Raw genomic sequence first — 13,631 nt, 5'->3', positions numbered from 1 at the left:
GCTGAGAGATTAAGATCACCCTCTTAATCTATAGATGTTTGTATATAGATGTCCTCGAATGGCGGTGAATGGGGGATCCATCCCAGCCTCAGTGACCCGCTTCGCCCAACAGGGAGGCTCCCTCGACTCCCTCATCCACCCCCGTGAGGCGTTCACGCATTCCCTGCGTTTCTGGAGTGCTGTCTGTCAGCGCCTCCTTCCACTAAAGAGCCGCTGACAGCCATTAATTATGGCACAGCGTGAACGAAGGCCATTCCTCTTTGCTGAAATATTAGTGCTCAGACACAGATGCTTCTGCGTTCGGCCGCAGAGCGACGCCACCTGGCCTCTGTCGGTCTTCATCGAGTTTGACGAATGAGTCTAAATGTTTTTTTGGTTTTCTTTCTGTTCTCTAGAGTCATTTGATCACAGTTTGAATGCACACACACATACACACGCACACACTATGCTGGCAGGTAGCTGAGGGTTAAGGTGCTACACCCTCTTTTAAGAGACAATTTTATGATGATTTGCACAGATACTGAGTTGTGATGAAAGGCATGCTGAGGATTTTAACTTTTTATCTGAGCTGGGTAGTAAATCACCGGTCAGACAGCTCAGCTGTTTACAACGTGAGGTTTTCTGTGTGTTTTTGTGTATGTAACCATGGAAATAAATCTGTATTTCTGGCTAAAACTGGGAGACGCCACTTCCCTAGCTTTGATGCTTCACAATGTGGTTTTCTTTTTTTTTAACCTCCACCCAGAACACAATGTGGTTTTCAAGAAGATGTTAACTCAGTGGATTGGAGGTTTAGCCATTGTTTTTTTAACCTCACCTTTCATTAATAGTTTAGGAATAAAGTGGCATTATGTGAAGCGCCGTGTGGGCTTTCTCACCCGCACTATCCTTGGACGGTTGAGATTCATTGTCAGATGTGCCGATTACCTACATCTCTCATGACAATGTGAACACTGTTGTCTGCCAAGCAGCTTACTGTACAACAATTACGCATGCAGGGTCATAAAAATGAAATTTTGCGTTGAGTACAGCAGGATGTACAGCGAAGTATGTGTGGACCTTTACTGTTACCAGACATAAAATTTTACTTTTGAGTCTGCATCGAGTTCACGTCGAGTGCATCCGGACTGCTGCAGAGTGAAGTTCACCTGAGTATCTGGGGAAGCTTTAACATGAGCACATAATCCTTCAGAGCCCCCACATACTCAGGCGAACTTCACTCATGCTAAAAGCAGACCTAAATCAGATGTCCACCAGACATCAAAGGTCAGTCTTCACCACATTCTCAGTTGGAAACGAGATTCACACCGAACTGTTTTGGATACAACACCAAGCCGGGAGTAATAAGGGATTATGTTATCTTAATGTCGAGAGTTGCCACAAACAGTTGCAGGGATGCGCAGCCTTTGTGTGTTGGCTTCCCAGGTGGAAAAGAAACGCAGCTAGGTGCCCAGCTAGCTCATCAAACTTGCTGGTATTCATTCAGACTGTGGAAAATTAAGAAATCTGTCATGAGAAGTGCAGGCAGTCGGTACGCTCTACTATGAATTTGCCACTTTCCATGGACGTTGTGCACAGAGTCTGTAGAAGTCTTAACATACCATCCTTATAATGAAGCCTGTTGGTCGCAGTGTCGCAGTCCTGTGGTGATCCTGTAGATCAGCAGGAGCAGAGAAGCTGATCAAAATTGATTGATAATGAACGGAGGTAAATTCAAAGCAATTCTGAAAGACAATCTGTTAGAGAGACTCAGAGTCTAGACCTAAAACCAAATGAATCTGGGGCAAGACGTTGAGACCATAGCTCCAAACAGAGGGAGAGTTAAATATAAATCTTACTCTTCTATCCATCTGTCCATTTTCTTACACGTTTATCCTCAGTGGGTGCTGCTGCCTATCTGCAGCGGGCAACAGGCGAAAAACGGGGTTCACCATGGACAGATTGCCAGTCCAGCAGAATCTACGCTTTAATTTTATAAAACATTTTCCTCCCATCTCACATTTATGAGCTGCTTTTGACTAGTCTAGCACATAAGACACCCTCAGTGAGATCCATGGCCAAGAAAAAGCTTCCTGACATATTCAGATCAGTAATCCAGCTCTGTGATTGGAGAACGAACCTGGCAGCCAGGTGGCCATCCCACCAGGTTAAAGTCGGTCGCTGGAACATTTATTTTGACACGGAAGGTTGCTGTTGCCTCTCCGATACATGTAACACACACACATGGTCTAACCTCAGCCTGGTCCAGGTGCTAAGGGAAAGTTTCTGGCAGCTCAGTTGCTGACAGACGCATGCTTGCACAGAAAGCATGCGTCTGTGGAGAGGGAAGCGCATCGTTCTCCTCCATACCAGCATGCAGAACCGCAGCTACGGCAGCCAAAGCCCCCATCAGCAGCATGATCTACCATCTGGGGTTGAGTGTGCGGCTGAGAGGAGTTGTCACTTTCTCTTCACCTAAATCCTCCCTCCTTCCCTCTCCCCGATCCATTCTTATCTGATCTGTCCACGCTTGTATAAACTGTTGTCTGAAAGGCATCAAATGAGTATTTGGAATTCAGCTATATCAGAAATGCTCTAAAGCTGCACAGATACAGTTGTTGGGAACAGCATTTAGTGGTAATGTAATAGTTGTGGGACGCACTGCAGTTGGCAGCATCAAAAAAATGCTGCCGGAGCTTTTAGATCTCGTTAATTTTACTGTGGATTGTGTTGTTTTTATCACCATAACAAAAAGCTTTTAATGTTTAACAAGGTAACGGCTGAGAGGTGAACAAGCACTAAAACGCTGGTGTCATGGTGGTTCTGTACTGGGGAGTTGGGTTCATTTCACCTTTACAGCCTCCGTAGGCACTTTACAAGATGTAGAAGGAAGCTCTATTGGATCCAGTTTTTTCTCTGTTCATCTGTCAAAGTAGCTTGGCTCTTACCTTCCTACGCAGCCTGGCTCAGTTCTCATCTCCCTTCGTTGCTCTGTCTGGAGTTTCTCTCATTCAGCTGTGTTTGTCCAGTGGAAATTCGACCGGGCCAATCAGTGCACGGCAGGAGAAGTCGTGAGCGAAGACAATGACTTTCTGTGCTGTTTTAGAACTTGCCTGTAGTTTTAACTGTGGCTGTCCTTCTATGTTCCAAAAACCTAAAATTCAAAGAAAGGCCGTGGGTAGTAACAGGTGGTTTGATTTGCACACACTTCTGAATTGATTGTTTTGAAAAAAAATTTTATTCTTTATTTCTTGTAAAACAAATAGCGACAAAATAATTACCAGACTAAAAATATCTTACAACTTAGTTGAAAACTAAAGTTAACTTAAATTGATGTTTCAATTACAAAGAAGTGGCCAAAAAATCATTTACAAAACCTCCTGTTAACACACCAGACATTTACCAAACAATAGACCTCCACCAATCACCCAGGTGTTCTTAATCACTCAATTATTAATGGGAAGGTCTAACAATTAGCAACGTAATCTAAACAATTCCAAATATAAAAATTAATTACAAATTTTGGTTCTAAACTAACTTAAATATCTTCTAACTGCCCAAATTAAGAAAACTAAGTTGGCAGAAATTACAATCCACAAAATTTAGCATAAATGACCACAACAGCAGCAGTGGAGGAAGTGAAGGAAGCTATGTTGTCCAAGCTACAAATTACTGAGCAATTTTCATCGCGTGCATCCCATTCAGCAGAGGAGAGGACAAAGGTGAAAGTTGTTCTTGCCAGCATTACCACGACTTTTACTAGTTCAAGTCAAGCTAATTTGTCTGTAGCAGCAGCTCACCTCGTTGGGTCTCATCCACGGCTGTATTTACAAAACCAGACTTAGAAACCAATCCAGATCTTCTTCCTTCACACATGCTTGTTGATTTAATCAAATTGCTGACTATGCCTGAATATATACTGCATTATTTCTTCCACTATGTCATAAACAGAGTTTCTCCTTACGTCAGAGCAGAATTTAAAAACGTTCCAAAGTCTGGATGCTAACCAGTCTTTTCATAGGTGATAGGCTACATGATGGTAGGGCATTTCCTCCATCGTTACTAATGATTAAACATGTACGTATTTTATGTAATTGTATCAGAGTAAACAGGTAAACAGAAATGCCTGGTAGACTTTTCAGATTTGTATTTTTTCCAGTTTTTTTCCTCTACTTCATATTTATGTACCACTTCCACCTTTATCACTTAAAATCCCAATAGACTTTATTAATCATAAACATAACATAATAAACTTTGTAGGTGCAAAGTAACTAAATGCATGGAAGCTTAAGTCATAGGCCTACAAATGTGATTTATTACAAGAAAGAAAGCTTCAATGTGAGAGGATGAATTTTTATCTTTGTGCAGAGTTCTGATTCAGCCACCGTTTTAGATGTCAAGATAAAAAAACAGCGTGGAGCGGAGATCCAATAAAGTGTTGTGTGCTCTTGTGACGTCATGCCGTGCCACGGCTACTCTGCATCTTACACAACGGAGCAAAAAACTGTGAAGACATAAGAGATGAGAAGGAGCAGAAGGTGGGGTGTGTGTGTGTGTGTGGGGAGGGGGGGGGGAGGCTAAGAGAGAAAGAATCGCCACTGTCATCACAAACAAGAACCATCTGTCTCATTTGTGTAACTTGTTTTCTTTTAATATGAGAAGTATGCTGGAGAGATCTGGGAGTTTGGGAGAGCGCTGGGAGGGCCAGGCTCTGAGCTAAAGCCAGCCTTCTCCTGGGTTCTCTGGGTGACTGGCATTAATATCCAGGCAACCCACACGGCTAACCCTGCAGACTCAGTACTCACAGCGGCCCAGACACAGAGACGGCCCTGGGAAGTCTGCAAACCGGAGAATGAAGCAGATACATGAAGTGAAATTGGCTTCACGATGAACGTCGAGTTAGATTTCTGATGTTAATGAGACAACATCTTGCCCGCTTACAACTTATAACTTTACTCAATGCTGGAAAAGTACAGAAAATAATCAGTGTTGCAATGCATGATGAAAACCTGCGTTTGATAATATTTGATCTTTTAAGGTAGCTCAGCATTAGAGAGACTGTGAGGATTGAGCCTCTGGTCACATGTACATCCCACTGGGACCCAGAACATTCTGGAGGGACTAAGTTCAGTTAGGCTCAAAATTATTTATATCCCTATCACATTTTTTGTTTCTTTAGTTGAATTAAAGTAATTCTAATTCAACTAAAGAAATTAGTTGCTAATATCCAGGTGGGCATCAATCAATTTTTAATTTCAATTTGCAAGTATTAGTGTTGATTAAAAAAAAAAAATCTGATTTTTAGTTAGATTTTTATTAAAATACAGCACATCAAAAATGATTTACAACCTTCTCAAAAATTAATGAAAAAAATCTTAGCATTTCTTGGAAGGCCTCCCTACCATCATCCTAACTTTTTGACCTTACTTTTTAGACACATTTTATTATATCAACTTTTAGTATTGACTTTAAGCTTCACAAATATCCTTTATAACATCAAGATAAACAACAATGCACAAATACACCTGAAAGCAACTGAGATTTACCCATTCATCTGTCCTGCATGTCTTTGGACCTGGAACAACAGAAATGTGAAAGACTGTCACATCATTAACGATTGTCTAATGATGCTCCATCAGTTCTGTAATAAAGAATATTTCAGTGGAATGCATATTTCTTGTGAGACGTATCAAGAAAGGCAGCTCTGTGTAGTGCGGTAGATGAAAAATGCTACGGCATGTAGTACCCGGAACTTTATAACTGACACCCATCTTGGTAGGCAGTTGCTATGACAACAAAAAACAAGTCACGAGCTTAGAACTAGCTCGTGCCTTATTCCTATCTAACTTCTGAACAATTTAAGTACTTTATGGCTGTTACTCAGTTATAATTTTTGAGTACTCTACTCACCTCTGTGCAATACTAAGAAAAATATCAGTAATATTTACTGGAGTACTTTCTACTGAACTAGCAAAATTAGCTTAGCTAATGTATCGTTTATCTGCAAGCTTAGATAGACATATAGCTAGACATATAGTGACCACATGTACTTACTCTGACAGTCACCAGAACTTTGTCATTCACATGAAGAGTTCATACATCGTACACAGCCTTTGGAACAATGATTCCATGCGTCCATGGATTTCAGGCCATGAAGCTCCTCCGTGGTGTACGGACTCTTTGTGTCCACTAAGCAGTGAACTGTCACAGTCGGATATCAGAGGCAGCTTGCCCACATCATCTAACATGTTTCCATTCTGCCTCAAATGGGTCAATCCCAAAAGCAATGATGTTGTTGAAATATCTTTCTCTCGCACATTAGTGAACACTGCCCATGTATTTTCTTTATGTTGGTCTCAAAGCCATGGGTCAGCTTTGCGCTGCACTTGCCTTTTAAGATGCCGTGGATCACTTCCAGTTCAGACTTGTGGGAACAATGTGTAGGTCCTTCTGTCAAGGGAGAGAGAAGTGCCGTAGCATTTTTCATCTACCGCACTGCACAGTAACAGGTAGGGGAGGGACAGTGCTGCCTTTCTCGATACGTCACACCAAACCAACGACACGATGGAACATTTGAGCAGATTTGAAAACCACAAACATTTGTTTTATTTGCACTTTATTAACTCACACATAGACACACAGCAGCAGAGCCTGACTGCCAGTCTCTTGTCTCAGGCACAAACCACAATCCGCATGAGAATTCTCTGACTGACTGTACGCCTGCACGTCTCACAGAGGGAGAGTACGGACACATAAGCCAGCAGACATTCCCAATCAGCGCGGCTCCCCGCCACCCACTGCACCCAGGCCATGGCAGCGGTTTAATGAAGGACAGATCCCAGCCATCCCAAAACCACAAATGGCTGGAGTTGCACTCTCTGCAGAGGGGGAATCCAACTGGAACCACTGTAAGTCAAAGATATTGGAAGAGAAAGAACAAGAAGGCCAGAGTGGGGAGAGCTGGGGGGCAGTATGATATTAATAGGACAAAAAGAGGAACAAAGTTTGTACCATGTGGTCCGCATTTCGCTGTAATCCGTGATCTAGCCCGGTGTTCTGCTCTCCCCTTGTAGCCCCCCGCTCTGCCTCAGTCAAGTGGTCTCTGAAACCCAAGAGGCCAGTTCGGTTCTTCCCAAACCCAGACAGCCGCAGTCCCAGTGCCGCAGAAAACACATCCATCTCCTATTGATATAGTGTCTGTGCTGATACTGTATACAGCACATAAATAATGTTTATAGATGTCACGGGGTGCAAGGAAAGTCCTCGGGGTGTAATGCAGCAATACACACACAAACACACACACGCACTCAAAATGCTGCACAAAGCAAACTGTGGTCACATAATAATACAGCTGAAGACATGGGAAATGGACGATTTTATTGAAATATGTGAATGTCTGTCAGCAGTGTGTGTGTGTGTGTGTGTCCTTGTTTTTCATACATTGTAAGGACCATTTTCCTAACACATACTACATTGTGGGGACCCACTGCTCTTTATGGGGCCCAAAGCTAGAGTCCCATAAGAAGAAGTGCTGTTTTTGGGTTCGGGATTAGGGTTAGGCTGTAGAAACAGATACAAAATGAATGGAAGTTGATGCAAAGTCCTTGTGAAGGTAGGAAGACATACTATATGTGTGAGCATGTGTGTGTGTGTGTGTGTGTGGGTGTGTGTGTGTGTGTGCGTTTGTCTTGTGGTGAAACGCAATCTCTCATGTTTCTCACGGTTTCCCACCATTTCTTTAATATTTATCATTCATACACACACTTACGTACACACACAAACACCATATAATCTTTGTTTTATTTAAAAAATGACAACACTGAACTTAAAAACATCATATTTCATTATCAGCATACATTCATAGGCAGTATGGTCTTCTTCAGTGTCTTTACAGATTGACAGTTCATCTCTATGATATAAACATGTTATAGGGAAGCTTGGCTTTATGGTGGAGGTACAGGAAGTCCTGACAGTGGCATTGATAACTTTATGTGTGTGTGTGTTTGTGTGTGTGTGAGTGAGTGCAATAGATGTACAGAAGGTAAGCAAATATGCGTTTGAATGCTTGTTGCTGTGTGCCGAGGGTTCTATGTGCGCTTGGAGAGAAAGTGCTTCAGTCATGCTCAGAACATGCCCTCTGGATGACCCCTTTGGGTGTGAATATGTGTGTTTGTCTTTGGAGAGTTGGCTGGTACATGCATGTTACTCATGTTTGTATATTCTGACAGATGGCAACTAATGTCAACATCACTCCAAAAGAACACAAAAGGATATTCAGGAATAATAGCAAGTCATTGCAAATCTATTCTGGTAAATGTTTAGATAGAAGCTTTCAGGTGTCCTGGTCAGTCGTGGCTGGATGCAGGTGTTGTTCTGTGGCGTCGTTTACTGTGTGTTAGTGGTGTAGCAAGACGGCCGGGTCAGAACAATGGACTATATTGCAAGAATGAGGCAAGATGTTAGCTCATTTTTAGGAAAAACTTGGAATCCCCACTCTTTTATGGCAGTTCCATAAGGCCAAGTTGTGGGTTTTATTGACTTTATTATTGAAGTCAGACTCAGAAAAGAGGGAGAGCAAAAGGAGACGGTTGTAGCTCTCATGCTTGTGCAAAAGAGGACAAGAATCAGATGTTGGTTGGAGTAGCAGCCATGCTGCACAATTTTCCCAGAGCGTTTCTGACACTACTTGGTCTTTGGTAGTGCAAATGCTAAATCAGCATTTGGTCCATCTGTCCTGCTTAATGGCCAGAGAACACATACTCAGGTTCACAGCCAGAGATTTTCTTACGACATTGGGCAGTGTGAACCCAACTTTGGTTTGACACTTAAGGGACTCTACAAAGCAGATGCCAACTTTAATCTCTTTCTTATATCTAAATAGGTACTAATAAAATGCTTTCTTCAATGCTTTACTAACAAAACTTTGGGCCAGCCTCATTACAAGTCTTTGTTTTTAAATCTGTTAACAAAAAGAGGCAACTCAAGTAGCATTTCATTTAAAATTGAACACAACTGGGATTTTGAATGTAAATTAATGGAAACAAACCAATAAAAAAAACCTCCTGTTTGTCAATGAAAAGTGTTTGCATCAGACTGAGGTTTTTTGTGTGGCTGTATCCAAATTTTGCACTTCACAAAACTGTAAAAGAAACACTTTTTTTGTATCGTTCAGATCGTTTCAGTTTATACTCAGCAGTTTGTATTTTTAGCCAATGCACAGCTGGCTCCACCAGCGCTCTCAAAGTATCACACAGTTCATTAAAAGTTGATTTTGGCATTCAAACAAGTTGAATCCATAGCTATTCTATAAAATCGCCAAATAAAATTTTGCAAAACACAGCTTATGTAGACGCTCCCGAGTATAAGGGGTTTGTCGCTCCGCCTGAATAAGACGTCTCCTCTGATGGCTGAATTATAAATATATTTCTTATCAGTGTATAAATACGTTACCACCTTAATTTTTAATTACTTATTTTGTGAGAAGACTCATTCATGTGTGATTTTAATTGCACTTTCCACTTACTGGAAATAAGTGTTTTCTTACAATTATGTTAACTTTAGCAGAATATCCATGTTTGAGTACATTTCTAATGGAAAACCAGCTATAGGTACAGATGGTCTGTCCTTCAGCTCTCATCTTCATATCCAGAAACCTGCCTTATAAACTGACACTAATTTTACCAGATCATACAGGCTTTACTCAGGCCAGAAACATTAGAGTGTTTTAATGTTGCAAGATTTCTTGGCATGACCTCTTGCTACACCCCTACTGTGTATGTATGTATATTAGATTTGTTCAATACCCATCACCTGCCAGTGCTATGAAACAAACCAGAAGGAGATGAAAGTGGCTTTTTCCTCTCCATTATCATCATTATATTCATCATCCTGACTGGAAGAAGAAGAACCCAGTGGGCGTGTCAACGTCAACGTATTTCAGTGGCCAGTTAGGGACTCATGCACACTGAGAAACCCACAGAAGATCCACAGAAGGTTTGTGTTTCTCTGTGTTGTGCGGGTGCGTCCTCTGACAGACTTGCCGACTCCCTTTTTTCACATCCAGCTCTCCAAATGAGTCCTGGAAGCAGCAGCAACATCATCAAGCACAGCGGGCCGGCAACCCTCCTTCTGATCCCCAACCCCACCTCCACCCTCGACTGTACAGTCGTAGTTCCAAATTTGTCACTTCTTGTCCCAAATTTTCTACTTCTGTGTCCATCATCTGTCAATCTCCTCAGTCTCAACAAATAAGTTAGAGAATATAAAAATAAAAGGCATCAGTGACAAACCAAATGTGAGCATGAGGGAGACAGGAAGAGAAGGGATGTTCTTTTAAAAAAAAAATCTGACTCTGTTACTGGAAGTAGCCATTACTACAGCAGGATATATTTGCGTGATGATGATTGACCTGAAAGAGTCAATGCCCATTGCTGTTTTAGGAGGGTGGGATGGTTTTAAAGCAGAAGAAGAAGGAGTTTCATGGAGCTCCTTGCTCCTTTTGGACCGTCACTGAGGAGCCGTCTATCAACGTGGCCCTCTCTGCAGATTGTATCACCGGCAAGTGTGAATCTCCACCATTTTGCGGCACTGTTTGCATTTTACGTAACAGCACCAGTGGAACTTACAACTACACCTGTCCACCACTTCCACTTCCTGCGTCTGGAAGCCTCGGCCGCAGCACATCAGCTCACAGCCGTCGATGGCCTTGGACGTTCTGTTACACTGGCGTCCCACCGTGCCCAACATACCCGGTGTACGTGGGTCATGGTCACAGAAATCTGGACTGGGCTCCAGGTAGACCAGATCTTCATCAGTGTGAGGTTTGAACTGGGAATTGCGAGGCACCAGGACTTTGGTAGATCCCACCTTGCGCTGCTCCACCTCTGTGGCGCCGTCAAATTTCTCCTTGATGATGTTGCCCACCTTGCGGAATGGTGGCATGGCTTTCCAGCAGGTCTTCACCTCACAGGAACCTGATACGCCATGGCATTTGCATTCCACTCGCATGTGGGACAAAATAGCCTGGAAAGATATCACAACCATTGTCATTCTCTGAACACCAACACCCAACAGGTCTAACATTATATCACCAAGAGACTGATCATCTTGCTAAAACATAATGATGAAGATGACAGACGGTAGCGAGGAACGAACCAACATACTTGGACCTGGCATTTGGGCTTTTCTCAAATTGAGAAGGACTTGACTGTCCTACAAATTGAATTGAGTGTGACCAATTCAATTAATTGTATTCAATTACTAATTAGAGTAATTTAATTAGTAATCTAATTAAAGGCTAATTAGAGGCATCTAATTGTTGCAGGCCTTCTAGGACTGGAGTCTCTGTCCTAAAACATAAATTAGACTGAAATTCAAGATTAAGGTCAGACTTATGTTTAAAGACTAATGTTTAACTGAACAAACCCCATTTTTCCTCAAGTGGAAGCTTGTTTTGGAACTTTGAGGATTTTCTTGTTAGCAGAAACGTTTCTATTGACTTGTTACTTCCTGTGGATTTAGCAGTAACTATAACTAAACAGGAGGTGAACTAGAAGTAAAGCCACACCTTTTAATCGGATCATTTATAACTCAATTATCTCAACAATCCTGAGTCTTAAAGGCAATTGAAAGTAAATTTGAGCAAAGCAATGCAAGTTTATTTGCAGATTTTACCCAAAATGCAATTCAGTTCTCATAGAGAACTGAGCAGTGAGCTACCTTTCTCCCAGCTTCGTTGTTGTGCAGGTTCATGAGAGCGCGGCTGGAGGACTGGCCTTTACCCCTCTCTCTCACATCCACAAAAGACTGCGAGAAGGCCACTCCGTATGCGATGTTATCACTGCAGCCTGACCATTGGAAACCTTTGAAAATTCATAAATACGTACAGGAAGTGGTTATTACCGTTATGACGGAGTTGGCTTTATAAAGTCAAAATGATTTCTTTAAAATGTCACATTATTTCATCTTATTTTCAAAAGTAACTGGGCTTGGCCTTTCTGTTCCCTTTCCATGTGTGAAAGCGCTGCAGAGACCTACCCTCTGGACTGACTCCATGCACATTGTGGTCACAGCCACATTTTTCCAGCTCTCCACTGCTGCAGGCCCTTGTGACCGCAAATGCCACACTGGCTGCTGAGATGGCATACACAAAGGCTGCCTCCCGGGTGCCTAACACACATAGGAAAACACAGACACATTTTATATAAATGAAAAGAGCTTCTTGCTCTGAATGGTGCAGCCTAAACAGGGAACACACTCAGGATTAGAATGAAGCCAAATGCAAAGTAGTTTCGACTTTTGACCTAAAATACATGAAGATTGTGACTGATTAGAGCTAAAAAGAGCTGATTGATGCTGTTAGTGGCGCTCCTTCAGGACCTGCTGCCGTGCACAACCCTACCTTGGGTCACTACCTTGCCAAACACAGGCATGGTTTCCAGAGTGGAACAGTTCCATCGACGGTTGCGAAACTGGAACTGACACTCGTCTATAGCCAACTGTGCTCCACGGCGGACCGCATCCATCACCTCCACACTGCGCTTACAGATCTGCACCTGAAGCACAAGCACAGTGGACATGTTATGGTCAGAACATGACCTAACTATTTGAACTGACTCCTTACCATTGTCGTTTGAGGTGTGGAAAAAAGAAAGTGGGAACAGTTTGAAGTTTCGTCACCATTTCCCCTCAGCCCTGAGCGGCATTAAAAGCATAAAGAACCACAGGTATGATGAAACGATCTTCAAATTTTAAGACTTTCAAGCAAGTGATAACTTTATGAAGCAGGAAACCAAGTTGTTTTAAAAAGACTTGCTCTGCGCATACTTAACTGGGACCTTATTTGTGTTTTTTTGTTTGTTTGTTTATATATATTGTTCATCTTGTGATGAACTTTTGTGATGAATGTATTTTTTTATTTTGTAATATGCTCCTTTTAGATAAAAAGTCTTTTATTATATTATTATTATATTATTTTTTTTGGAAGAAGCTTGGTAAGATGTCTGTATTGCATTGTAATGTATTGTATTTATATTGACGCAGATGAAAACTAGCCTTTATGGCTAACTCTGGCATATTATGTGATGCATATTTTTCCTTGTTGAAATAAATGAACAACCCTAAAAAACTGTAGATAATTATCAACGATTCATAGCAAAACAGTAACTTGCTAATGTTAGCCTAGCACTTTGACCTATAAAATCTAAACAAAACGTCATCAGCAGGGGCACGGTGTAACTTCTTTGAAGACTATAGCTATCTCAAGTCACATATTTGTTTAGAAACCAAAGTCAATCCTAAAGTTAGAACAGAATATTTTACTATTGAGTAAAACTGATACGGTGGGTCTAGAACAGGGGTGGGCAATCCTGGTCCTGGAGGGCCGGTCTCCTGCAACTTTTAGATGTATCTCTACTTCAACACACCTGAGACAAATAAAGAGGTCATTAGCAGGACTCTGGAGAACCTGACTGACTTAGGAGGTGATTCAGCTGTTGGATTCAGGTGTGTTGGACCAGGGAGACATCTAAGAGTTGCAGGACAGCGGCCCTCCAGGACCAGGATTACCCACCCCTGGTCTAGAACATCACTGATGAGGGATTTAATGCTGATTAAAAATCATGAAATCTCCACAAGTCCTCTTGACAATTCTT

General features: G+C 41.9%; 1 protein-coding gene across 1 annotated transcript in view; it reads right to left on the bottom strand.

The window, feature by feature from the left end:
• Positions 1-7,760: 7,760 nt before the first annotated feature.
• wnt4 (wingless-type MMTV integration site family, member 4) overlaps positions 7,761-13,631 on the bottom strand; it is a 32,200-nt gene continuing 26,329 nt past the window's right edge. The window contains exons 3-6 of the mRNA XM_044122319.1: positions 12,380-12,533; positions 12,016-12,147; positions 11,698-11,840; positions 7,761-11,001 (exon numbers count right to left, since the gene is read on the bottom strand). Of these exons, the coding sequence (XP_043978254.1) occupies positions 10,531-11,001; positions 11,698-11,840; positions 12,016-12,147; positions 12,380-12,533 (900 nt within the window). The 3' untranslated portion in view covers positions 7,761-10,530. The remainder of the gene's footprint in view (positions 11,002-11,697; positions 11,841-12,015; positions 12,148-12,379; positions 12,534-13,631) is intronic.

This window comes from Gambusia affinis, linkage group LG07, assembly GCF_019740435.1.
Source record: "Gambusia affinis linkage group LG07, SWU_Gaff_1.0, whole genome shotgun sequence".
NCBI classification, from domain to species: domain Eukaryota; kingdom Metazoa; phylum Chordata; class Actinopteri; order Cyprinodontiformes; family Poeciliidae; genus Gambusia; species Gambusia affinis.
Note: the sequence above shows the minus strand (reverse complement) of the source record. Positions and strands in the feature narration are given on the sequence as shown.